Source organism: Anas platyrhynchos, chromosome 1 (genome assembly GCF_047663525.1).
Source record: "Anas platyrhynchos isolate ZD024472 breed Pekin duck chromosome 1, IASCAAS_PekinDuck_T2T, whole genome shotgun sequence".
Taxonomy (NCBI): Eukaryota; Metazoa; Chordata; class Aves; order Anseriformes; family Anatidae; genus Anas; species Anas platyrhynchos.
The window spans coordinates 19,598,563-19,625,135 of NC_092587.1; the positions used below are offsets into that span (position 1 = coordinate 19,598,563).

The 26,573-nt window shown below is 38.7% G+C and overlaps 1 protein-coding gene across 4 annotated transcripts; it reads left to right on the top strand.

The window, feature by feature from the left end:
* Positions 1 to 9: 9 nt before the first annotated feature.
* On the top strand, positions 10 to 25,976 carry ZBED4 (zinc finger BED-type containing 4). 4 transcript variants are annotated; one of them, XM_027458638.3, is made up of 4 exons: positions 10 to 210; positions 1,910 to 2,091; positions 5,838 to 5,907; positions 20,663 to 25,976. In XM_027458638.3, the coding sequence occupies exon 4, from the start codon at positions 21,060 to 21,062 to the stop codon at positions 24,576 to 24,578; it is 3,519 nt and encodes a 1,172-aa protein (XP_027314439.1). In that variant the 5' UTR covers positions 10 to 210; positions 1,910 to 2,091; positions 5,838 to 5,907; positions 20,663 to 21,059; the 3' UTR covers positions 24,579 to 25,976. The 4 variants fall into 4 exon arrangements, with proteins under 4 accessions (XP_027314439.1, XP_027314450.1, XP_027314445.1 ...); XM_027458649.3 differs by lacking the exon at positions 5,838 to 5,907; XM_027458644.3 differs by lacking the exon at positions 1,910 to 2,091.
* Positions 25,977 to 26,573: the final 597 nt, after the last annotated feature.

Consider the following 26,573-nt stretch of genomic DNA (forward strand, 5'->3'; position numbering starts at 1 on the left):
GCGCCTGCGCAGCGCGCCCTGTGGCGGCCGAGCCGGGGCAGGCTGCTGAGCGCCGCGGCGGCGGCGGCGGTCGGCGGCGGCTGGAGACAAAGCGCCCGGCTAATGAATGGGACGGGCCCGCCCGGCCCTTCCTTTTAACCCCTTCGGGTCCGGCCGGGCGGCGGCGGCAGCGGCGACCTCCGGCTTCCCCTGCGGCGGCCGCCCGGGGAGGTGAGTGGCCCCGTTCCGGCACCGGGAGGGGGCCGGGCTGGGCCGGCCGGGGCGGGCCGGTTCTCCCCGCCCCGCTCCGCTCCGCACCGCTCCGCTCCCCGCCGCCCGGTGCCGGTGCCTGCGCGCCGCAGCCCCTCGCCCCGGGCCCGGCGGCGGCGGTGGTGCCGGTGCCCCCCCCTCCCCCGTCCCGTTCCGGCCGGGACAGCGCCGCCAGGCCGGGCAGGGGGCGTGTGGCGGCGGCGGGGCGGCGCAGGAAGCCGGGGACTAGGCCCGCGGTGCGGGCTCCATTGTCTGCGAGGCCCTGGGAGGGGGCTCCGCCGGGCGGGGGCTGCGCCGGGGGGCGCCGCTCCCCGGGGGCTCGGCGGCTGGGGGGGGGGGGGGGGGGGCTGGGGGCGGCCGGCTTTGTGTGCGGGCCGGGCCGGGCCGGTGGGGCTCGGTGCCCGCTCGCACCGGGCCGGGGCCCCGCCATGTGGCCACCGTCCCCATCTCGGAGGGCCCGGGGCGTGCGGGCTGCAGGAGGGCTCCTCCGCCAGGGCTTCGCCCGCGGGGCTGCGGGGCCGAAAGGGCCGGGCAGCCCCAGGAGATGTCCCCCCCCCCACACACCCCACCCCGGGACCGGGGAGGCGTCCGCCGCTGGTTTCGGTGGCAGTGTAAACAGCGCATCTCTTCCTGCGTGTCCTGTGAAGTTTGCAGCCCCGTCCTTCCCCGGCAGAGCCCGGTGTGGGCTCCGGGGAGGTGTGTGTGGAGGGGCTGCAGGGCTGAACTGCTCTGCTCCCCGCTTGTTTTTACTTCGGGGGCCGTTTTTTTGCTTAAAAATGTCTCCTGTAACTCCTAGGGCTGCCCCGAGACAGCTGCTGACAGCAGGCAGTGTTACGGTGCTCACCGGGTGCTGGAGGGTGCTGCATGCGTTAGAGCTGCCTGCTGCATGCACAGTCTGCTAAAAGTGTAAAAACACTTATTAATCCCAGGGAAGTTAAAACAGTCAAAGTCCTGCCTTGCTTTAATGACGATTCCGTTCATTATTGTGCAGTTTAAGTGCTTGGCTTTGCAGCGTAGAAGAAAGTCTGCTCTCCCCCATCCTTCTCCCTGGCGCTTCTGTGTGAGAAGCAGCCATGTGCTGTTTCTGGGGTGTATCTTTGAGAGGTTTCAGGAATTCAGCATGAGCTGTCATGCTGCAACTGTAAGCCAAGCAGAGAAAGTCTTTCAAGCCCCTGTAACATAAACATGCTTCTCAGGCTTTCCTTGTGCGCTGTCTTCCGCGTGGCCCGTGGTGTATGTGCATGTTTTGCTTTTAAAGAGTTGTTTCCTTCTGAAGGTTACCTTTAGGAATGCAACATTTCCCTTCAAACACAGACAGGCACCCTTTGGGGGGACATTTGTGGAGTACGTGCTGGGGGTAGTGAAGCCTGGAAGACTTTATCAAGCATCCCCAAGATACCAAGCTGCTTTTAAAAGTCCTATGCAAATACTGGGCAGGGGCTTTCTAGTTATTATTTGCTATGGAGGTTGGTTTTGGGGGAGGAAAAAAATCTGTCACTTTATTGTCTGTTAAAAGCAGAAGAACTCCTTTTGTGGACTCTTAGAAATGTGAGTGCTGCCTGCTACAGACCAACAGTCAAGGATCTGCAAGTTCCTATATATTCGGATATCTCAGTCCTTTGGGATTTACAGTGTTGCTGGTGTCTTCCTACTTTAACAGATGTCGAAGAATTTATGCTGTAGAAGTTCTCTGGATTAAGAATTGATTGAGAATATGTGAAATGAAGTAACAGAGCATCTCAGAGGAAAGTGTTTCCTAAGCATTTGTACTTCCTAACACCTGTCATCATTTACTGGTACTCTGTATCAAGCAAAATTCTTGTGGATGCAGCATCCCCAACGGTAAGGTCAAAGTCCAAGCCTGCAGTGGTGGAAGGCTGGAAGGTGGTGAGCTTAACTACTGGTACCTGGCGTGCTATGGCCTCTGTTTCTGTTTGGCTGTTCTGGCACACCTTAAACCTAGACTGCAAATATCCTGAGTGAGAACTGTGTTTGCAGAACAGCCGGTATCATGGGGTCACGGCTGGTTAGGGAAGGGGGGAGCTACTTTAGTACACACAGTACATCACTAAAACTTATCATTTGGGAATGTAAGAGGGCAGCTGAATTCCACAGATGTTTATTTAAAATGATCTATGTCTTAACATCTTATACGTAACGTAGAATAAATTATATCATTCTATCCATCAATTCTTAAGAACTAGGTAATTCTGAAGGAAGTTCTGGCAAACTCTTGGGCTGTAAAAAATAGTTGCTATTTTATGTGGTCTTTGAGCCTGCTGTATCTTTTTACCCCTTCCCTTTTTCTTGGAAGTTGATTCTAATTTTCTACAACCCCAACCATAGTGACTTTGTTGAGATTTCTTTGTGTCTCTGAGAAATTTTAAATTAAGGAATGCAAAGGTTTTGGGTCATATCTCTGAACACTTAGCAGCATTTTACCACTATTCACCGTAGAGTCACCGTAAGGGAGCATTTTATAAATCCTATCTTTTGAGGCTTGCTTTTCATTTACAGGAGTTCTCATCTCCGAAATGAGTGTATCGTGTTATGAGCTTGCCACTGTAATGTACGATTAAAATTTGCTTTATGCAAATAAACATGATTATACATGTATATTAGCTTACTTTTAGGTAGGAAGCACTATTATAGATAGTTTAGTTGCGGATTTTGCACACTGTAGGCCATAGTGTTTAATCCATCATTGTTTGACTTTCTCTTAAATAAGGAGAGTTTAGGTATTTTTACTAGTATCATCCGTAACAAATGTAATTTGCATAATGTTTGCTGTTCTGGTGCACACTTTTCAAATGGGCTTAACAGAAAGGTGTCCTGTTGCGTGTGGCAAAAGGACATTGTTTTCTGTACAGCTTCAGCTGCTTATTTTGCATTTGCTACCGGCATCATCAATTTCTGTCAGCAATTATCAACTGTGAGATTGTTTAATTTCATCCAATTGCTGAAAAAATGGTGTAGTTTCTATAGCCTAAAGGTACCTTTTAAGTGAAATATGGAACTTTAAGCACACTGAAGAAGGACTAAGAACAATTAAAACTTTTACCTTTTTTTTTTTTTTTTTCAAAGTGTAGGAATGGCTATCCTAAATTATATAGTGATAAATAGTTTAAACATGGTAACAGAGTTGTGTTTCTTTCTTTTGTAATGAGGCAGAGCATAATGTGATGGCCAGTTAAAATAAAAGCAGAGAAGGACCTTGGTTTTTAAGGTTCTAATTTCTGTTCAAGTGTAATCAGAACAAATTGTCAAATTTTTGATGTTGAACGTGTTGGAGAGTACCACATCAGTGTTTCTTGTAACCTGTGTAATACTAATTTTCAGTGGATGTTGACATTAGTAAGTATTACCATTATCTTTATTTAAACTTGCAAGCTGTGTGCTCTTCAGCCACTACTGCACACTTGCCTACAGTCTCTCTCCTCTTTCCCCTCCCACTTTGCTTTGTAATGACAAAGCAGCAAACAATCATCCGTTGAAGGTTTAGGGGTCTGCTATTTCATTTTTATGGCTTTCTGAAAGCTTGTTGAATATTTCATTTTTTCAAGTCATGCCTGGTAGTTCGCAGTCTATATAACATACCTGCTGTACATGTATATTTTTCCCTCGGTGCGGTGCAGTCATTGTAGCTCTAAGTGCTCTGATTTTCTGTACATCTAATACAAAAGCCAGTTCTGGATTTCAGTAGTCAGTAGCCTGAAATTTATGGCTGAAAACAGGCATGTTTTGGCCCATGTGATATATTCTAGCAATACTTCTTTGCAATTCTATACAAAATGTATGGAAAAGGTATTTGAAGTTAATAATATACTAGTAATTGTCTTGTATGACAGTGATCAAAGAATTTGTATCGATTTTGCTCCAACTGCTTTCGTTTCATTAGCATTTCAATAATTATGCCATTTACCTGTTGCTGTGGTTCTGTATGCGGTTTTCCAAATTCGTGTTCTGTGCACAGAAAAGAAGACCAGAGCCAGCTAAAATGACTTTTTCTTTGTTATTCTTTTTGCTAGAAGAAACAATGAGAACCCAAATATTAATTTGAATTTAATGAAATGTTTGACCCAGCTTGAAACTGTTTTACAGGCATCTTTAACAAATGAGAGGGGAAAGGGGTGTTGTGGTTTTTTTTTTTTTTTTTTTTTAAAGACATGAGGAAGGATAAAGGCACGTTATTTGTACCCTTTCTTGCCTGTAGTATGATGGCAGTGGCACTTGTGAGGAATGCGGGAGAGCCAGGTTAGCTTCCCTTCTTTGCCCTGAGGAGCTGAATTCAGGTCTCTGGAGAGTTCCCTAACGCTGTCTGATGAGCCTTGGGAATGGGGTGGGTCCTGATCACCTTGGCTGTCACTTTCTACCTCGTGTACATTATTTAAATGTTTGCTATAGAAGGGACAGCCAAAGTGTCTCGTCTTAACAGTCAAATTAGCCAGCCACAGGGCTCTGGAGATGTTTTCACTTGCTTAATAGGGAGTATGGAGGTATTTTTAAATGGAAAATGTCAGTAAAAGAGGTTACGTGTAATTCATCCACTACTGCACAGTAAGCAAGCAATCAGGACTTTCCTTCCTCTGAGAGGTGTTCTGCTTACCAAGAAATACAAATCTGTAGGCATGTGTTTCTGTCTAACAATCTGAACATGTGCAGTAAGCACCGACTGTTGGGGTTGAAAGTGCTTTGCTGACTTAACCCCTGTTGACGCTTGGTCCATATGATGTTTAGAAGAAGAGGACAAAACATCTTCATGACCATTAAACTGCAGAATCCAGCTTCTTTTGTGTGTGTGTGTTCAGATTTTGGGTAGAAGTTGCCATACTGGGTTTTTAAGGATAGCAAAAAGATGTCCTGGTGTTTTTTAATGCACTGGGGCAGTGAAACAGACAGGGGGATACTCTGGCACAAGGTTGCTCAGGTCTGTATAATCAGTGGGGCTAAAGAAGCAAAACTCCAAAAATATGTCCTGTGTTGGATTGTTTTGGTGGGTTTTGGTTGTAAGCCAAAATATCTGACTTAATGTGCTCCACTTTCAGTCATTCCTTTCTTATACATGGGGAATGAGTCTTGTGCTCACCCTGTGTTATTGCATGTTGGTTAATAGACATGCTGTGTGCAATGTGTAAGCATGTTTGGCTCATTAAAGGAAGGCATAACGAGCTGCCAGATGAATCCTGTAGTGCATTAACAGGTGCCCATAAGCTCCCTTGAAATGTTGTATTGTAGCTCAGACCACTTCAGTGTGAAGTATGTTGCCTTAGTTTCTTTCATTCCTGAGAATGAAATGCCATACAGTCACCCCTAGGCAGGAAAAAAAAATCATGGGTCAACACCAAGACATGTACAATAAATGACTTTTAATGTCATTATTTTTTGCTTTTGTGCCCTAGAGTTGAAGATGTCTAACTTTTCTTGACAATTATAAAGACTAGGGATCTTGAAGAAAGGGGAGAGCTATTTGTATAAGTGCAGCTCCTGGAGCTGTGACCTAAACTCGAAACATCCCATGACTTGCCACTGCGACAGTTAATATGACTAAAAAATTCTATTAAAAGGCATTACTTTCTTCTTCTCCTTAGATACAATCATCATCTTTGAGTAACAGGTATTTAACCTGAAATGAATCCTCCTGCATGCAGTGGAACAGATGTAAGTTTTGTTTTGTTTTTTCCCTCAATGAACTAACTGACAGTTTGTTTAGGGTATTACATGATTGTTGTTATTAGTATTAATTTAGAGTAAGCCAATGGATAAAGCGTATGAATAATTATATATATGAATTAGCTTATTTAGTAATTTAGCAGGCAGCTTGTGTGAGTGTCTGAGATTTAAAAAACAAGTTTGGAAGCCTGGCTATCTTTACAGTGTTACAATAATAGTAACCAGCTTATGATTTATGGTGCACCATTTACTCTGTGGTAACAGCTGATACATTTACATCCTTATCCTCTAGACTACCCCTTAAAAAAAGGGGGAAGTAACTTGTATGCCCTACGTTCATCCTGTACCCCAGTTACATTTGCTTTTTTCATGTTTTTACATCTTCGCAGATAGAATAAACTTTAGTATTTTCTTTATGTTTTTTTTTTTTTTTTCTTTATATATTCAGATTTTTTGGAAGCATAAGGTTATTTTCATGCATGAAAAAATTGTTTATATGTAGATTAACATTTATATGAAGCCTAAGAGTAAGTGTTATTCTTGTACAGTTTTTCAGATAATGCTGTTCCCCCTATTTAAACTTTTTTTAAAAAAAAAAAACAAACTTTTAGGCTGTCTGTATTATTGGTTAACATGCATGTTAGCTACAGGTTGACAGAAGGTTTAAGACAGGTAGAACGCTGAGCTACAAAGTCTTGTTGGGGTCATCTAAGACTGGCCTCCATAGGAAATGAAAAATAAAAGCATGACTCATTCATTTCTTAAAGGAAACTTTTCCTAGGTGTGACACATCTGGAAGATGTGGGGAATTTTGTTACATACTAAATCTGCTTGAGGATCTTTCATTGTTGAAATATAAGTAAAAATTAATTATCAGTGCTTTCCAAGCCTATAGCAGAGCCAAATAACAGGAAAGTGTAGTCACCATTTGCAGCAGCCTCACAAGTCAGTTCTTGACCACTGTAAAGCCATCTGATAAAAGGGGCTATGTCATTTTTGCCAGGACACACAAAAGTTAACTCATGTATTTGATGCTGAGTTCTGGTATGCTCATCTAAGGGTCACTTTATGCTTTGCTCTGTTTCATTATATGATGTCAAGCACTGTAGCTTTTTATAGTTCTACCTAAAGTGTCTTTCTAATGTGGCATTCAAGGTTAAAAGCCTCCAATGAAAATATCCCCTTTAGTACTACCTGTCAACTGAAAATTAGTATCTTGCCTTAGCATCTTCAAGCACTATTTTTTGAACTATAACGCAGTTGAAGTAAGCTGAATTGTTCTGGTAGATAATAAAATCTGTAAGTGGTTACTCTTAAAGAAGTTAAATGCCAATATGAGCTCCAATAGAAAAGTATATACATTTTATTACCTACTTATTATCATATTTGTGTAGTTCTTTGAAGTTCAGATTGTGTACACTGTGAAATAGAGTTGTGGTAGTTCTAGTTGGCCTAAAAGAGCATTCATATAGCATAGTCTGAGTTCCTTGCAACAAAGTGTGTGTTTGTTTGTTTTTCTTTATTTTGTTAAGGTTTAGTAGAAGGCAGTAATTTTTACATGTTTATTTTGGGGATCATAAAATATGAGGAATATGCCAAATATATAATGTGTTAAGCGGTCTCATACTATTTCTTGCTGGGGATTGCTTTTCTGCTTTATCAAATTAGCTTGCACATAAAAAGATTTCTGCTTCCTGGCGTGGTAGTCATAGGCTGACTTTGTTTTTCCTTTGCATTTCAGCATATCAATACGTGATATCTGATGTGATTTACCACTGCAGATTGCCCCATACAGCATATTGAGAATGAATTAGTTATTGCATACTAGTTCCTGGAGCTGAGCATGCATGGCCTGAAGAGCTAGCACTTCGCAAGTGTTCTTTTTGGTGATGTTTCTTCATTAGTGATTCATTAGGCACTCGTAATAGGATGCGTACTTATACAGAGCTGAAGAGTTTCCTGAGAACAAAGATGGAAATATTAATCTGTCCAAACGTTAACATTTTATTTCAGTAGGTTGTAAATATTACAGGTCTTCTGCATCCTTTAACATGCAGTATAAGAATTATAGCCTTTGAGCACATATTCAATGTAGTAGCTTTTATGTGCAGTTTAGATCATTGAAGAAGATCTAGTTCCTGATTAAAGGGATCTCATAGATCCCTTGATGTGTCATGAGAAGGTGGAGAGGAAAAGGGCAGTTCTGAAAACGCTGCCTGTTTAGAGCTCCCACCAAATTTTTGTCTCCTAGCTTCTGGCAGCATTTCTTATTTAAGAAATTTAATTATTGACTGCAAAGACATGCTGAAATAGGTGATGGCAATCATATTTTTTATTTACTGCTCTTATTCTCTTTTTTCTTCTTCATTAGAGGTAGGAACAAGATATGCTGATAACACTGTTGGAGCATATCCAGAGACAGAAAGAAAACAGAAGGCAGTGGGATAATCCTCATTACATGGGAGGTTTTCGCTTGTTGTGACTTGCATCAGTAGCCACCTAAATGAAGTGTGGGCCAACTTTCAGAGAGCCAAGCAGTGGGCAAACCATGCTGTTGGCAGTACGTTTGCATTTGATGCTGGGAAATTGGAGGAATTGAGGCTGCTTTCTTCTTTTCCCTTCCTAGTAACGTGGAGTTGTCCTCTGAGATTTCCTGCGCTGTGGGGAGACCGTAATCTGTTTATGGCAGGAAACACAGTGATGCTCATAAAGAACAAGGAGCTTCCCCATCCTTCTCCTTTCTCTAAATGTTTTTACTAATTTCCCTTTTGCATATCTTACAAAACATTGGGTTTATTGAAATTATTATTTTGGCTTTTGTGTAATGACAGAAATTAAACAAATGGAAACAATAGGGGCTATCTTTTTCTTTACCTGTACTTGTAGTAAAAATGTCTTAGACTGTGCTCTGAAAAAACCTCACATATCTGTATTCTGTGAAACTTATTTAAATTACAGCTTCCATTACAGAAATTAAAGCTTTGCATTTGTTAGCGTAAGTTCTACAAAAAAAGCTTTATTTTTAATTAAAACTGCATTTCTCATTAGCTCCCTGAGCAAAATCCTGTTTGCTCACATTAAAATACGAGTCTACAGCAAGGGTATAGCTCTCCTATAAACCATTTTTTGGGGGGGAAGAAGACTAAGCTATTTGTTTGCCAGGGACAGGAGTGTCTTTTTGGATTTCCTGCTAATGCTCAATGTGGTGCTAGTGGAAACAATGCTGGCTTTCCTGGCTGGTTTGCCTGTGTCAGCTGTGTCTTTGCAGCAAAGTCTCACCTTGTCTGGAAGAAGGCAGAGAGAACTGCAAAGAGGCTGAGTGGGAAAAGACCCTTTGTCATGGAGGTTAGGCACGGGCTGGTTGGCAAGTGAACGGGAAACCTCTGTGCATGCTTCTCTCCTTCTCCCCCATGTTATGAATTGGAATGCCTGCTTTAAGAGGGTCAGAGTTGAAGTTACTGGGTTTTTAAACCAGGATATCAGATGGATATGTCATTTGCTAATGGTGTTCGTACAGTTTCCTTAGAAATACTGAATGACAAAAAATATACTTAAAAGTAGCTTTAAAAAGTTCACCCCAATCATGGGTATGGTCGATTATGCCCACATGTTACGGGACTTATTCCTGTTCTAGTTCTTGTTGGCAAGATAAAACAGTACTTCTACACTCATCCTGTAAATTTTTCTTGGGTGGTGTTGTGGTTATTATTTTCTGTTTGTTTAATAAAGTAGATGGGCTTTTCCTTTCATCAAGTGAAAGCTAGATGTATTTCTTCAAATTGTCATTTGAGGAAAAGAAAAAGAGTTTGTACAGAGAATAAATGTTTCTTCAGAGAAGCATATGCAATTTAGGATAACCTGGTTTGAAATATTTTTTTGTGACAAAAGAGTGATTAAACTTAGCTGTAAAATTCCTTATGAGGTATTTAAAATACCGTTTATCCTCTTGAAAATATTTTCTGTCTTTTCAGGGACTGTGAATTGTGTTCTCTTAACTAACCTGCCTTGATGCGCAGAAGCTACCAGTTCTAGGATATACCTGTATGTTAAAAAAGTAGTACTGTGTCTTATTACATGTATACAAATAGGATATAAGTAAATAATGGAAAACCTCTCCATGAAACTATCACACGTGAAACTATCTGAGGATGTGTAGCTAACTGGCATTAATATGAAGAGAAAGTTAAATTAATGGATAGTTGTATGTTCTGTTAAACATTGTGTTTACATTTTGTGAGGCTTTTTTTTTTCTATTAATACTTATAAAAATGTTTTCAGCAAGACTTCCAGGAAGTCTTACCCTACTCTAGGCATGGCATACATCTCAAAACTCCTCTCTCATTCTCTGCCATTTTACTTGTTCAGCTTTGTAATCCTCAGTTTTCTGCCTTTCACATGTCTCATTTTTAACTCTTTGGAATAGTCCTTAAAGTTCTTAAGGTTTCACTCTTGATGGGCTTCAAGATGGACATCTTAAAATATATATATGTACATATATATAAAACAAAAGTATATGTACCTTGCAAAATACGAAGATTCATCAGGAGGAAGGGGAGGGAAAAAAAAAAGAAAAAATCCTGTCCTAATCCTATCTCACTTGTTTTCTCAGCTGTACACTGCACAGGAGGAAGAAGAGTAGAGTCCTATGGGCTAGACAGAGGAACTGATCACTTGAGGGGAAAGAAGTGTTGGAGGAGCTTTGCTTTGAATTTTCTGATGCTTTTCTGAAAGCAGATTGCTGTTCTCTAGCAACAAGAATAAATGTTTTGTGTTTTGTCTTTAATTCTTTCAGAACTTATCTTTTATTCCTGTGTTTTTGGTTGTGCTTTGTTTCCTGTTCCACAATAATACTGATGCATGTTCCCTACTTCTGTTCTTATTTTATCTTCTGCATTTTAACCTCCAATTTTGTTATTGGAGCCTTCATTCGTTTTCCCTCCCCACAGCCTCAAATTGTACAACATGAGATACTGAAAGCAGCTTTGATGTCCTACACTACAAAATACTATAGGCTAAACAGCACATACTTCAGCTGTTTAAAAAAAAAAAAACAAAAAAACCAAAAAAAATCAAAACAAACAAACAAAAACTTCTATTAAGAAAACTTTCTTCTAGCATTGTAAGAATTACCCCATTTTATTAGCATGTAATACTTTTTTGTCTAAAAATTGCAAATGGTAATATCAAAATAGAACCAAAATCTGTTGTTTTCATTTGAAGCAACATTGAACTGATGCGTAAGACTTATGAAAATTCTGTTAAGAAACTATTGAAATCAGTGCTTAAAGCATCAGCACTTTAACAAGTGACAGGCAGATCTGCCATTTGGTAGGTGTGAACAATAGCATAGAAATGGATCCTGAAAGCATTACTTTAGTAGCATCACACCAGATAATGAGAAAGAAGGTTCTTCAACTCTTGAGAGACAGTTTGGATCATAGACAAATATCAACATAATTTACTTACCATGACAAACCTGTGTCTTTTTTTTTTTTTCAATGAGCAATCTCATAGTAAAAGCTGTGACAGAAATGATTACTATATGTACATCCTACTTTTTTCTTATAGTGTGCAACTATGGGAAGTTAGCAAAGGACATGTGAAGGAAAATAGCCCCATTTGAGATCCATTGGTATTTTTAGTGCACTAAGAAAAAAAAATAGCAACAGTTGAAGGCATATCAGGTGGATGTAGGTAGAAGTACTGTGTGTGGTGATGTGCAATATTATGTATGGTGGTAGATACAACATAGTGATGATATTTATTTTTTGTGTAACTTTGGAATGGGATTGTTTAGGCAGAGATGAAATTTGATGGTTTTTGTTATTGTTAGTCTTAGTTGTGTGTTCTTATTTTGTTTTTGAAGTAAATGCTTTTTGAAATTGTGGAATATGGATTTCTGTGTTATGGACTTTATAGTGTTTAAAACATAGTGTTGCTTAAATCTAGATAATGGAGGCTGAGTATTCAAATAGATCAATATTTAATAAATTGACAAATACATGACAAAGTCTGATGTTTTCCAGAAGTCAGTTTGATTCCTGGCCTGTATCTGATGCTTGTTTTATCCTAAAACGTGCTGAGCCTGTACCATTGAGGTCAAATGAAATATTTGGGTACTGAGCATGTTTAACAAATCTGGCTGGGCACTTAACACGGATGCAAGAACTAAACGTCAGTTGGAAGTGAGTAATGTGCACACCAGCACAAACACCCTCATTTATATCAGACTTCAAAATCAATGAATAGCAAATATATAGTATTAGAAAAACACACTACCTTTACAAAAGTTAGGAATATTGATTAAGGATATGCTGGTACAAAAAGATAAAAGAAGAACATTTTTTTTAATTTTATTTTTGAGAATGAAACCTTACTTCACTTCTGCTTTATGTGTATTTTGAAGTATTTTTAAAAATGGTTGTAACATTGGTCTGATACCATACTCATACCGTTTGCTCTTTAGCTTTGCTGTTTTAATGAATTATTTTCACATCTTTATTGCATCAGTGTAGAGCAGGTATAGTTCTTTGCAGGGGAAGCTATGGCAGAAACAAAGTTACACTTCTTGAATCTTTCCCAAGGTTTCAGGTATCTGAAAATGATGGGTAAAGAGTTCCATGGACTTTCCTATGTCTACAGTAATAAGAGGAAAACACAGGTTTGTTTATTTTAAAGAAAGGAAGGAAAAAAACAAACAAACAAACTGGATTTTCAAAGAGAAGGAAGGTAAATCAGTTTGTGTTGATGAAATGTTACCTGCCTTCTGTGTGCTAGTTAGATTTTAACTTGACACTGTCCCTTTAGCAAGAGCCTGAGACAAAAAGTGTCAATTCTGAGCTGTGCTGCTGATTATTATCTTCCTGCATTACTTTGCATTTAGTAGTGGCGGGGAAAATAAAGAGAGAGAGAAGTCTAGAAACTGCTAAACTGAAAAATGTGACACTAGCTGGTCTGTCATACAGCTAAATATAAAACAATCCAGATTCCCAGTAAAATTACTTGATGTTTTGTGGGGTGGGAGGCAAGGAAAGGGGCAGTATTTACATGTAGCTGATAGTATCTCTTACTTTTCAGTCTCTGTGCTTTATGTGAATTCTTGCCTTTGTAATTAGAGTTACATACCCAGCTCTAATGATGATAGTTATGGCTATAATACTTGTCTCTCCACAACATGTTTTTTCTCTGACAGGGATGAATGACTGCTTTAGGCCTCAGCTTATATCAAGCACTGAGGATTTTATCAATGTGAAGAGGCATGAATAGTCTTTATGCATTTAGAAATCAGAAGTCTCTGTTTTGTGTCAGGACAGGTAGCACAGAAGCACTGGAGCTCATGTACCTTCCTTTGAGAGCTCTCATTCTTTCTGCTTCGTATCCCGAGCCTCTGAGCATGTACTTTTGTCCCATGACTTTTCAGAGCATATTTTCATCTCCCTCCTTGTGCACTACTCTGGATATATTACTTTCTCTTTGTGAATTGTCCTGGCTTCTCTTCAGGGAATGTGGGAGTTAAGGGCATCAGCTGCTTTGCCAAGATGCTGCCCTGTTCTGTCCAGCAGGAGCTGCCTGGTTCCTGCCTGGTACAGCTCCTACGTGTGGCATCCTGCTTGGCCACCCACCCAGAAAATCCTCAGTCTTGGGAAGTAATTGGGAGTTAACTGCATTTTTTTTCCCCAACACCAGCCCCAGTCCGAGAGCTGAAACAGTCTTTTCTTATTTACACAAACATATAAAACTGTTTGTCCCCTAGGATTTTTCTATACCAAAGTATTTGTCTCGATCCAAAATAGCATTTAAAAAATATTTACAAAATATCTTTTTTTATTTTGTCTTTTTTTTTTTTTTTTATAAGAATTGTATCAGGAGTACTTGAGTACTTAGAGGCCCTTAGTGAGAATGAGACTTTGATGGATGAGCCATGTGATGACTTTGTAAAAATTGAAAATCATAGTGGAATAGACAGAAGAAAAAAATGAAAGATGAAGTATTACAGGCATCCTAAGTAGATTAGGGTCATGTAGGGAAAAATTTAGACTTCTGCAAGACCAAGTAGCTTGTGATTAAACGAGCTAAACCTAGATACTATTATTTCTCAGCAGGGCTGGAAGGCTGCCTGGTAGAAAGGGACCCAGGGATATTGGTCAATAGCTGGCTGAACATGAGCCAGCAGTGTGCCCAGGTGGCCAAGAAGGCCAACAGCATCCTGGCTTGTATCAGGAATAGTGTAGCCAGCAGGACCAGGGAGGTGATGGTACCCCTGTACTCTGCTCTGGTGAGGCTGCTCCTCAGGTATTGTGTTCAGCTTTGGGCCCCTCACTACAAGAAGGACATCGAGGCCCTGGAACATGTCCAGAGAAGGGCTACAGAGCTGGTGAAGGGCCTGGAGCACAAGTCCTGTGAGGAGCGGCTGAGGGAACAGGGGGTGTTTAGTCTGGGGAAGAGGAGGCTCAGGGCAGACCTTATTGCTCTCTACAACTACCTGAAAGGAAGGTGTGGGGAGCTGGGGGTCGGCCTCTTCTCACAGGGGAACTAGTGATAGGATGAGAGGGAATGGCCTCAAGTTGCTCCAGGGGAGGTTCAGGTTGGAAATTAGGAGAAATTTCTTCACTGAAAGGGTTGTGAGGCATTGGAACAGGCTGCCCAAGGAGAGTAGCTGTGTCACCATCCCTGGAGGTACTCAGAAAGTGTGTAGACATAGAGCTTAGTGACACAGCTTAATGGTGGACTTGTCAGTGCTAGGTTAAAGGTCAGACTAGATAATCTTAGAGGTCTTTTCCAAACAAAGTGATTCTGTGATTCAATGAATATTCAAAAAGGTTACATTTTTCACTACTTCCATGTATCAATCTTAAATGTAGAGAAAAAAGTATACGTTGCTAAAACTTTCAATAAAAATACTTTGTTTTGACCACAGGGTGGTTGTCTTTTCCTCCAGTAAGAGAGCACTTTTAAGGGTAATAGCTTCCATTATTTTTTTTCCTCTTTACACCTTTATTTTTTTTTGACTTAGATACAATTTTGGTGATTGTTTCCCATTCCATTAACCATTGCCCATTCCATTAACTGGATTTTTTTTTTACATAGTTGCTGTGAAGTACACAAATTTGAAGTACACTTCAAATCTTTGATATGAAGTTAAGAAAAATGTCTAATGTTATTTGTCCTAATTATTATATTCTGTTTCAATATTAGTTTAGGGTAAAGAATGTTCCTGTCAACAAGGAACAATATACACCATCGATGGTGCTATTTCCACACTTTACTCTTATGCGTCCAGATGGAGCATTTGGGGTTGCAGACATGAGAGGGTATTTTGCAAGCTGGAGAGAATACCTTCATAAAACCACAGAAGTTATGGGTTAATGTAATTTGGAGTGCAGCTCATTGACATTATGGATTAAAGGAAGTAGCTGCAGCTCCAGCTTTCAGGTGTCTAGAAAGGTAATGGAATAGTAAAGCTAGCTTTACTTCCTCTTTTTTTCTCTCCCAACAATCCTCTACAAATCATTAGGTCCAGAACAACTTGTTTCTTTCATTAAGTCTAACTTTCTCTACTTTGATCCCAATTATTCAGTTGCATCCACTAGTTCATGCTTGTATGTCTGTGCAGGTGCCTGTGAACTTCATTGAGACCTGAGCATAGGACCCACCTCCTGGCAGAGTATAACTAACATGTTAATTTTGCAGTCTATTCTAATAACACATCTTAATCACTCAGTATTTTTGCAAACTGTACATATGGGTGAGCTGTGACTGATTGTCAGAGTAAGTTGCTATAGAAAAAATCTCTTCCTGTTCTTGTTTTCCTATTCAGGGGGGTTGTAACATGGAAGGCAGTAAGGTTTCTCTAGGCTAGACATTTATAAAGATTTGTTTGCTTATTTTTATGTGTTTTTTTTTTTTTTTTAAATCAAATATTCTCTAATTAGCATAGTACCTGGCAATGAAGTGTAAGCTAATAAAAATTTATTAAAATGTTTCCTCCTCATTGCTTTTTTACTTTTAAGGATTTTCTTTTTACTTGACACTCTTAATGATGATGCCTGTACATTTCCAAAAATAAACACAATCAGCACCATTTATTCCAAAACTGACATCCATTTCTTCAAATTGTTTTACATACATTTTAACTACTTCTGACTCCCAAAATCTATCGCTGCTTTTAATCTTTGAAACTAGTAAATAGTTTTGCTTTCACTTTGTCTCCACTTTTTGCATCTTTCTTGAAACCACTACCCTTGCATTTTACTGGTGCACACGTGTCTATATTTACATTATGCACTTACATAATAGTTTAAAACTACAAACTTCAAATTATTTTCTCTAGACAACTCCTTTCAGGTAGTTGCATTCTGTAACATAATCAAGTCCATGATTTAGCACCTGAGTACTCTGTCTAAAATTGTTTTAAACTTGCAGGGCATGGTCTGCTTTACAAATAATCTGCTCATAGTTCAGATAGTTCAGTGTTCTTGTACGCTTTTCATGCTTCTCTGTATGGTAACGTAAATATATTAACACAATCCCCAAACGCCTTTTTTTTTTGCCCCCCCTTCCTTCAGTAGTGATTTCTTCAGGTCATGGCAGTGTGATGTGGCACTCTTTGGATCAGTGACATTCTCCTGACATTTCTTGTCAACCACTGTACACTCTCAGTAATCCAATTTTGAACGGAAAATCCTATAAAATGTTTCTGCAGGCTTCTGACCACAGCAAGCCACTGACTGTCTACTGCCGTTTAGGAACTAATAGTCTGAGAGCAGATTTGAGTAGATAATTGTTCTTTAGTTTTTCTTTCCATTTATTTTCTTTGAAGATTTTTGTTGCAAGGCGACTCTTAATTCTTTTTTTTTTTTTTTATTTTTTTACATTGCTTGCCTATATCTAACTGAGGAGATTTTAAAGACATAAATCCATTCTAATTTTGAGTTGATTGCCTGTAGCCTTCTGTACCTTTGAAGAAATTTCTGTCTCCTTGAATATCCTGTTTATTTAACAGCAGTTCTTAATTTTGTGTAGTTTGTGTCCAATGATAATTAAGCTACTTAAGGTGATCATAAGCAAATTCATACTTTATTCTAGAGTACTATAAAATTTTAAAATAGGATGGAGTGTTGTTTTTTTTTAAAACAGATCTATTCTTGCAAGGAATTGGCATAGGAGGCAGAGACTCTTTCTACCCCAGCACATCTTGAGGACTATATTCTAAAGAAAATTTGGTTTGAAGTACCTTCAGGGGTTTCTGCGGGGAGGGGGTTTGGCTTAATTTAACAGTCTGATGTAGTAACACTCGAAGTAACAGAGATCAGACTTAGGTGTTTGAAAGAAGATAGAAGACTTTTGCATGTATTTTTTCCAAGGGGCAAACAACTTTGAGGATTTCCTGAGAAGGGATATAGCAGCCCTAACTCATCTCATCTAATAATCTTAGCTCTTCGGCAGATGTAGAAGGCAGCAATCGTGTCCAGAAAACTGTGCAGAGACCTGTAACACATACATGAATTAGACCGGATATAACTAATTTATTTTTGCCTTAAATGTAGATATAACTACACATCAGTAGCGTAACCAGCCACAGTACACAAGCACTTCGTAACAGTGCTGATAGCCTAGCCCTCCTAACATCATGAAAGCGTTTTACATCACAGATAAGCGTAAGTATAGAAATAATACATAGCTGCAAATGGAGAGCCATGTTTAATTGCACAAATGGGACAGAAGAACATGTAAATCAACAATTCAAGAAGTAAAATCTGCAGATAAAACCAAAGGGTACTGAATAAGCAGTAAGGATTTCTGGTGGAACCGGAACAGTTTCTGGTACTAAAGAAAATGAGGTAAGTCATGCCAGGAGCAGATGGGATTGCTTCCCACACCCTTTTTTTGGTAAAGGAGATGACAAGCATTAGAAACCACAAGCAACAGGAAGGAACATTTGAGAAAAAAGATGTCTACCACCATGATTATGATTCCTGCTTTGAGTCTAAATAGCTGCCTTGCCTGTCCATCTCTGCTTCAGCAAATAATCAGACCATCAGGTACCATAGCCATCAGTGTTTAACTGCCTGGCATCATCTCAGTGCTGTTGTGTACTCAATGCTAATGTAGGATAAGATGATTAGGACCTAACTGTTTGAATATGTAGTGATAATGATTGCTAGTGATTAAGAACCAACCATTGTCAATGTTTATTGTTGAATGTCAATCTAGTAAGGTATTGTTATGAACCTTGCAGTTAGTCTCCTTTATCAGTCTTCCAAATCTTCCCATTACAGTTACCTTAACTGTGTTAAGCAGTAAGTGGTTATCAGGACAAGTGAAGTATCTACATGGATTTATCTGTTAAAAGAATAGAACTGTGTTGTTTGTTGTATTTTTTTCCTCATACAAAAGAAATCACAAGCTAGAGATACCAGTACCTGTTCTGAGGCAAAGAAATTGTGCTCTACTTCATCAGCATCACCTTCTAGTGGATACATGTTTTCTGTGAATCTAGCTAAAGATTTGTAATGTGCTTGCTGTAGCTTGGTGCTTGATGCATAATTTATGTTTTGTAAGCTCTGCACGGAGTGAATGGTTTGTGAGCGTTTCTGTTCTGTGATCCCATGTCACAACAATTTCCTGTATATTCATGATTTTGCATCATTGCAGTACAAGTTCCAGATTCAAAACATAGATCCAAATTCAGATGAAAAATATAAAAATCCTGTTTGATTGATTTCTATTCAAAATGTTGACTATCGTATGCTGTCTCCCTCATCCCAGATGCACCTGCTCCATATCATCAACATGTGTGATTGCTAGCTTCAGTTTCAGTCATTATTATACTGAGTGATGTCAATTTAATCTCTGCTGCTGGGACTGTTCTCAAGTGTAATTTTACAAACCTGTGGAGAGTACCAGGTAGTGTGATACTGAGATAGATCTTAGAAATGTAAGATGGTTCTTCTTTAGGTCTCTTCTTTACCTTTCCCAGAATTAGAGTTCCCTTTTGGTATCTGAATATATATTTGTGCTTTTTCTTTCCTCCCCTTGAGAAAAGCAGAGCAGAAACACTAAAACTTGCACAGAAAAAAAAAGGCAGAGTGGCTGCTTTCCTCTTTTTCCAAAAGTTTTGATGGCTCCATCTCCCTTATCTTAAGATAGCTGTAATAAGCTGATTGCTTCTCCTTTTCCCAGCCCCTTCTGCTGCACTGGAAAAGAGAATGTTATTACTACAATAGGTTTTACAGGAGTCTGAAATCCATGGAAAAACAGAGTTCCTAGCTGTTCCTTTTGACCTCTCATGCAAACAGACCATAGAGAATTACAAAGCTGATATGACATTGGTCTTGACACAAAGGAAAAAACTCTGTGCGAGTACAACCTTGAACAACCTTGACCTACGTATCGTGTCTTGTAGTTGTGACTAATCTCACCTTTTGTCTGTTGAAATCCTCCTTGTGTTTGAGTAACACATGAAAATTGTGCAACTGTTTTAAAATATCAAATTTCAATCTGTGTGTTTGATCTTCAGTTTAGATGAAAGTCCCATAAAATCCATTTTTTACAAACTGGACTGGATAGTGTAGCATCGGCTGTGTGGTGAAAAAAAATATTTGCCATCATTAATAAAGATACCAATAACTAAGTTAATGATGCAAGAGAATAAGTGAGGGTTTGGCAAAATATAGAACCCTGGTAAAACTGTAGTTAAAAAGAAAAATCAAGAAAAGAAGGGTCTGACAACAGCAGACATCTCCAGGCTTGTGTGGGGCTGGTGGGGGTTGTTTGTTTTTTTTTTGAGCCTCAGTGATTGATTATATACATATATAATATGCATCTTCCAGACCAGCTCTTTGTACTGGAATTGTTAGTGGGGGAAATCCTTGCCCATGAGAGAAATTAGCTGTCCTGGTGTAAATGGGATTTCTCCTATTAGATATGTCAGGAACTTGAGCTGGCAGTGCTGCACTGGACAGCAACATATGCACCTGTATATATCTTTGTGTCTGAGTGATGTTGTTGCTATTGGGTGACCTCAGTGTTTATATATAGCACGTGCATAGCCCAGTTATCCTGAATTAAACATTTTAGTTTTTAATCCTGAAAGTCAAAAAGTAGCTTGTTTCTATGGTATGGTGTTGTCTGGGAGCATTATGGCGTGAATATAACCATGAGGACCATGTCAGAGGAACAGAGATGAGTGTAACTAAATGCTGGACACCCTTACAAAGGTTTATTGCAGAAGGTTGTATTTTCTTAGACACAGCTGTCAATACTGAAGGGTTCATATGTACCAGAGAATACTTTTCCATTTGTTCTTAAGTGCATATGTTGCTAACATGACTAAATGCCTGCTTGTCTTTATATGTGTATCTATGGATATAGTTAGCTGTACGGATATATGTGTGTGTACATATGTATTACACAGTGGTTGAATTAGGATGTAGGGTGAGGTGTGTGTATGTACAAGCAAACACAGAAGTGATGTTTGGAGTCTAGATTTTGACAAAGTTGGCCCAGTGCTGTGTGTGTAGACGTGCATTTGCCCACCGTAGATTCATTGAATAAATTGTTTTGTTTTAGAGGGGAGGGGAAGGTGAATAGCATTTTGCTGATTTTTTTTTTTTTTTTTTTTTTACCTTAAAGTGTGGAAAAAAAACCACACAGAACATCTAGTGCATGTTTTCAGTTGATGTTTACAATAGTTATTTAGAATGTGTTAGTCACCTTTGTCTTCTGATTGTTTTATTTCTAGATGGTGCAAAGGAATCACAGTTGTCCAAACAAGATGAACAGAATGGCTTCCTTGACCAAGAAAACAGAACATTCATTTTTTAGGATTATGTCTACAACATGAAGCATTTAACAGTAGCTGTCTTTGAGAACATTCATCTATGACCTGAAATGTCCTGATCCTGGGAAAAAAATGAGATTCCATTAATTAAGTCTATAATTTCTTAATGCAATCTTATGACTAATCATATTTGCTTGTGTACAACACAGATGCAGAATTCATAAACCAGAGATTATTTTAACACGCACATTTGTGTCTGTGCACTCAGTATACATCACTTTAATCAAAGTTTAAATAATCTTTTAAATTATCTATATTTATTAATAAATGAAGACTTGGCAAGAAGAATTTGTCAGCCATGGAAAACAGTAAATCAGGTTGCCCCCAAATGGATGGTAATTTTGTCTTGGGTAAAATCAACAACTTAAAAGTAGAGCAAGAGGAAGACACCATTAACTGTACTCTAGAACGAATGGATATAAAAACAGAACAAGATGATTTCAAACATGCAGACAGCAGTGATGAACAAGAAGACAAAGAAAAGAACTTTATTAGCAACAACCCTAGCAAATATTTATCCACAGAAAATGAAGATGATTATGGATCTCTTTTTTCTCAGTATAGTAGTACGCTGTACGATGTAGCAATGGAAGCTGTGACACAAAGCCTTCTTTCTAGCAGAAGCATAAGCTCCAGAAAAAAGTCACCTGCTTGGAACCATTTTTTTATATCTCCTAGAGATAGCACTAAAGCAATATGTATGTACTGTATGAAAGAATTTAGTCGGGGTAAAAATGAAAAGGACCTAAGTACAAGTTGTCTCATGAGGCACGTGAGGAGAGCCCATCCTACTGTACTAATCCAAGAAAATGGAAGTATGCCAGGTATATCCTCCTTTCCTTCACCCACATTGTTACTGCCTCCTCAGTCCACAGACGTTGGAGATCTGAGCTCTATGTTATCCCCTATAAAGCTGGTCAAGAAAATGGCTTCTAAAATACCATCTCCAGATCGAATAATTGAGGAATCTGTTTCTATTGTTTCTTCTGAAGAAATAGCAGATCTCTCAGTTTCTGAAAAATGCAACAAAGAAGAAGTCATGGTTGGGTCATCTCCACAGCTACCCAACAACCAGTATGATGAAACTGTGGAGAATGTAGCAGAAAAAACTGTTGTAATTCCAAAGAGCACCTCGGGTTCTAGGAGGAGATCTGCTGTCTGGAAACACTTTTATTTATCACCTCTAGATAATTCTAAAGCTGTTTGCATCCACTGCATGAATGAATTCAGTAGAGGAAAAAATGGAAAAGACCTGGGAACAAGTTGTTTGATAAGACACATGTGGAGAGCCCATCGTTCCATTGTCCTGCAAGAGAACGGAGGTGGTACCAGCATACCACCTCTCTACACTGCACCTCCAACTCTGTTGCCTTCTTTACTACCCTCGGATAGTGATCTGAATTCTATGTCATCCTCTCCTGGAAAACTAATGAAAGAACCAACTTCTGTTTGTTCTTCTCCAGACAGAATCTCTGAGGAGATCCATACTAATCTCTCTTCTGGAGATGCTCTAGTGGAAGATTCAATGCTGTCGTCATCTGATGATATAGGTGAAGTCTCCTTTGTTTCCTCACCTGAGAAACAGTGTGAGGGATTAGGTCCGCTAATATTTGAACCTACTGCTGTATTTCAGCAAAATAAAAGGATAATGAAAAGGCTTAAATCAGAAGTCTGGCATCATTTTTCACTGTCACCTGCAGACAGTCTAAAAGCAGTATGTAGATACTGCAGTTGTATGATAAGTCGTGGTAAAAAAGGAGATGTGGGCACAAGCTGCTTGATGAGACATTTATATAGACGCCATCCCGATATAATTGGAAACCAAAAGAGCTGTCTTGATGTTAGTTTGGCAAATTCTCCTTATGCCACTCTGGCTTCTGCAGAATGTTCATCCTCAAAGTTGACTGACTTGCCCACGATGGTTACACATGATAATCAAATTATATTTCCTGTTACTAGCAAGAAGACCTCAAAACTGTGGAATCATTTTTCAATTTGTTCTGCAGATTCAACAAAAGTAATATGTATGCACTGTGGACGTACAATAAGTAGGGGGAAAAAGCCAACAAATCTAGGCACAAGTTGCCTTCTTAGACATTTGCAGCGGTTTCATAACAATGTATTAAAAACTGATGTCTCAGAGACTGTATTATCCTCATCTACGGATAATCACATGCCACTGAGCACAGAATTGTTAGCGTCTTCAACTTTTGATGAAACCAATGACAAATTTTGTGACTCTCACCCAGTTGCCAAAAAAATAACAAGTCTTGTAGCTGAAATGATTGCACTTGACCTTCAGCCATATTCTTTTGTAGACAACATTGGCTTTAACAGGCTGCTTGAATACTTGCAACCTCAGTATTCTTTACCTTCTCCATCTTACTTTTCTAGGACAGCAATTCCCAATATGTATGATAATGTAAAACAAATAATTATTTCACATCTTAAAGAAGCTGAAAGTGGAGTGATCCATTTTACGTCTGGAATATGGATGAGCAACCAAACACGAGAATATCTAACCCTTACAGCTCATTGGGTAACGTTTGAGTCTTCATTTCGACCGCAGTGTGAGGATTACCATTGTTCAGCACTATTAAATGTATCACAGATTGATTGTGACTACAATGGAATCAGTATTCAAAAGCAGTTAGAGTATTGGTGGGAAACATGGATTACTTCCATTGGTCTTCAGATTGGGATTACTGTTACTGATAATCAGAGTATAGAAAAAACTTTAAATGAAGGTGATCATTCAAGTGTACAATGTTTTAGTCACACTGTTAATGTCATAGTAAATGAGGCTATTAAAAGCCAGAGAATGGTTCAGAATTTGCTTAGTATTGCAAGAAAGATCTGTGAACGTGTTCATCGGTCAGCAAAAGCAAAAGAGAAGTTAGCTGAGCTGCAAAAAGAGTACGAGTTACCTCAGCATCAGCTTATACAAGATGTTCCATCCAAGTGGAATACATCATTTCATATGCTTGAACGTCTCATTGAACAGAAAAGAGCAATTGATGAAATGTCAATAGAGTGCAGCTTTCGGGAGCTAATAAGCTGTGACCAGTGGGAAGTTATGCAGTCAGTGTGTCATGCTCTTAAGCCTTTCGAAGCTGCAAGCAGGGAGATGAGTACCCACATGTCTACTTTAAGCCAGGTGATTCCAATGATTCACATACTTAACAGGAAAATAGAAATGCTATTTGAGGAAACAATGGGCATAGATACCATGCTGAAATCTTTGAAAGAAGCTATGGTGAGTAGATTGTCCTCCACGCTTCATGATCCAAGGTACATTTTTGCAACGCTTCTGGATCCCCGCTATAAAACATCCTTATTTACAGAAGAGGAGGCTGAACAATATAAACAAGACTTAATCAGGGAGCTGGAAATAATGAGTTCTACCTCAGAAGATGATAAACCTGTTTCCAATGGATGTGATATAGGTTCACCATCTACAAATTCATATGGGGAAGATAATCTTTGGTCACTCATGGGTGACATGAAGAAAACGAAAGACCTGAAAGAGAGAGCAAAGTTACCAGAAGAAATGGTGCTTTCTTACTTGGAGGAAGAAGTGCTTGAGCATAACTGTGATCCTCTAACTTACTGGAACTTTAAGAAGTCATCTTGGCCAGTACTGTCAAAATTGGCTGTCAGGTTCTTGGGTTGCCCACCAAGCATTGTTCCTTCAGAGAGATTGTTCAATACATCCAATGAAAGCAACAACTTTAGTCAGTCAAGATTAATGATTGAACATTTTGAAAAACTTATCTTTTTGAAAGTGAATCTTCCTTTAATATACTTCCAGTATTGAAAATAATGAACAAACTGCTAGACTAAATCTATTGTTGCTCACTGGATATTAACTATCTGTAACTTGGATTGTTAAATTGCTCCAATAGGGGCCATGTATGACATCTAATCAGTGACTATAATTCCAAATTTTAGTTCCTTTTTTTTTCAGCTTTCAATATGTCTACATGTGCCTTATTCATAGTACTTCAGGCCAGATATTGTATATATGTTTTTTAAAAGTTCATACTAGAGATAGTCTGTCTTGTCAAATTATACAAAGTTATGTAGGTTTTAATCCATAATTGTAAATGAACTTTAAAAAAGCTCAGTCATTTGTTTTAATAGAATGGCAAAAAAAAAAAAAGATGTAAACAGTTCTATTCTGTAGTTTTTTATTCAATTATTATGTAAACACCATAAACCAGGTACTGTATTTTAGTTGAACATTGCTTTAATTGCAACAAAACAGCTTTTGTAGTTGTTGAAAGAAAGCTGTAGATGAAAGATGGGGTTTGAGCCATCTTTTTATTATGTGATGTTCTTAACTGCAAGCCCGAAAGTACTTACAAGATAAAGAAGCGTTATGGACGAAGGTGTTTTTACAGGAGACTATTGACTTAGTATCTGAAAACAAATCTTAAATTTGAGATGATGTGGAACATCGGTTATCCAGCAGTCTGTAGTAAAGCTTCCCATCCCGGCTTCTCCTGTTCAGGTTTTACATTTTAAATGAACTAAAAAAAAATATTCTGGTTATTTATAAAAGCTCTTTGGAAGGTTTATCAAAGTTTATGAATCAATGCTTGTTATTTAATGCTGTGTACAAAAAAAAAAAAAAAAAGCAAGAAATCTATAATGAAGACTGTAATGTCATTCTAAAACCTTTTCTAATCTGTAGTGCATCGAAACTGTAAGGTTCCCGATTGTAAAAATTGAGCCCTTATTCCCAAAGTAATTTCAGTTGTGTAGAACAGCCCATCTTAAAGCTCCTAGTACAGAAATAACTGATCTTCTGATTTTCAGTAATAGCCTTATGGATATGGTGCACTGCTTAGAATTTTATGTAGTAGGGTTGGTTCTTAACTGTCACAGGCCATCGGGCAAATGGGACATAGAGCCCTCAAAACTTCAAATAAGGTGGGAAAAAGAATAGCCAGCATTTTAATTTGAAAGGAATGTTCTCCAATGTTTTTTTAACTCTAGAAAGATTAATCTCCTCATTTCAGTTTTCATTAAATACTTTTTGGGAAACAAGTCATCATTTGTCTATGACCTTTTAGAAATGTTGTAGCTTTGTTAAAATACTGTACCTATGCCTAATCTAATTTTGCATTTACTATGTTTTAGTGTATTTATAAATGGTGAACTCAGTTTCTGAAATTAAACATTTTATTTGCAATTTTCTACTGGTAGTCAACACTGCCTTTTTTTTTTTTTTTTTTTTTTTTTTTTAGATGGATTAAAGACAACCATTCAGTAATTTAATTGTAATCATACATATGTAATCAGAACATGCTGTGTGAAAAGACTGGTTTTCCATGTATCTCTTTGGACATAAACACATAGATTCAAGTTCTCTTAATTTCACTCAAGGTAATCAACAGATTTATTGAACTCTTTCCCAGGTGACTTTTGGGTTTCCAAGATCTTCCTCTAAGCATTCTGTCCTTTCAAGTATTTTAATTGTTACTCAGTCAGTTACACTTAGACCTGAACTATTTCAGTAAATTATATAGTGCACTTAGGAAGAACTAATACCTTTTAAAATACTGAAGACAAAATGCAGTAATTTGTAATACTATGAATAGCCAGCATTTCTCTGTTATTGTAGGGTTACATGAGAACAGGTACACGTTTTTTCTGCAGTAATAAAACAACTTGTTCTAGTTCATGTATAGTTTGAACTAGGTGAGTTTGAAGCAGTTTATTGAGAAACACATTTAAATGGCTACTGGTTAATTATTATCTCAATTTTTTTTCCTCTACATTTTAACCATGAATACAGCCTTGACCT

What these genes read in the sequence shown, in the direction of transcription:
- ZBED4 (XM_027458638.3), top strand. Translation starts at nt 21,060, where the DNA reads ATGGAAAACAGTAAATCAGGTTGCCCCCAAATGGATGGTAATTTTGTC.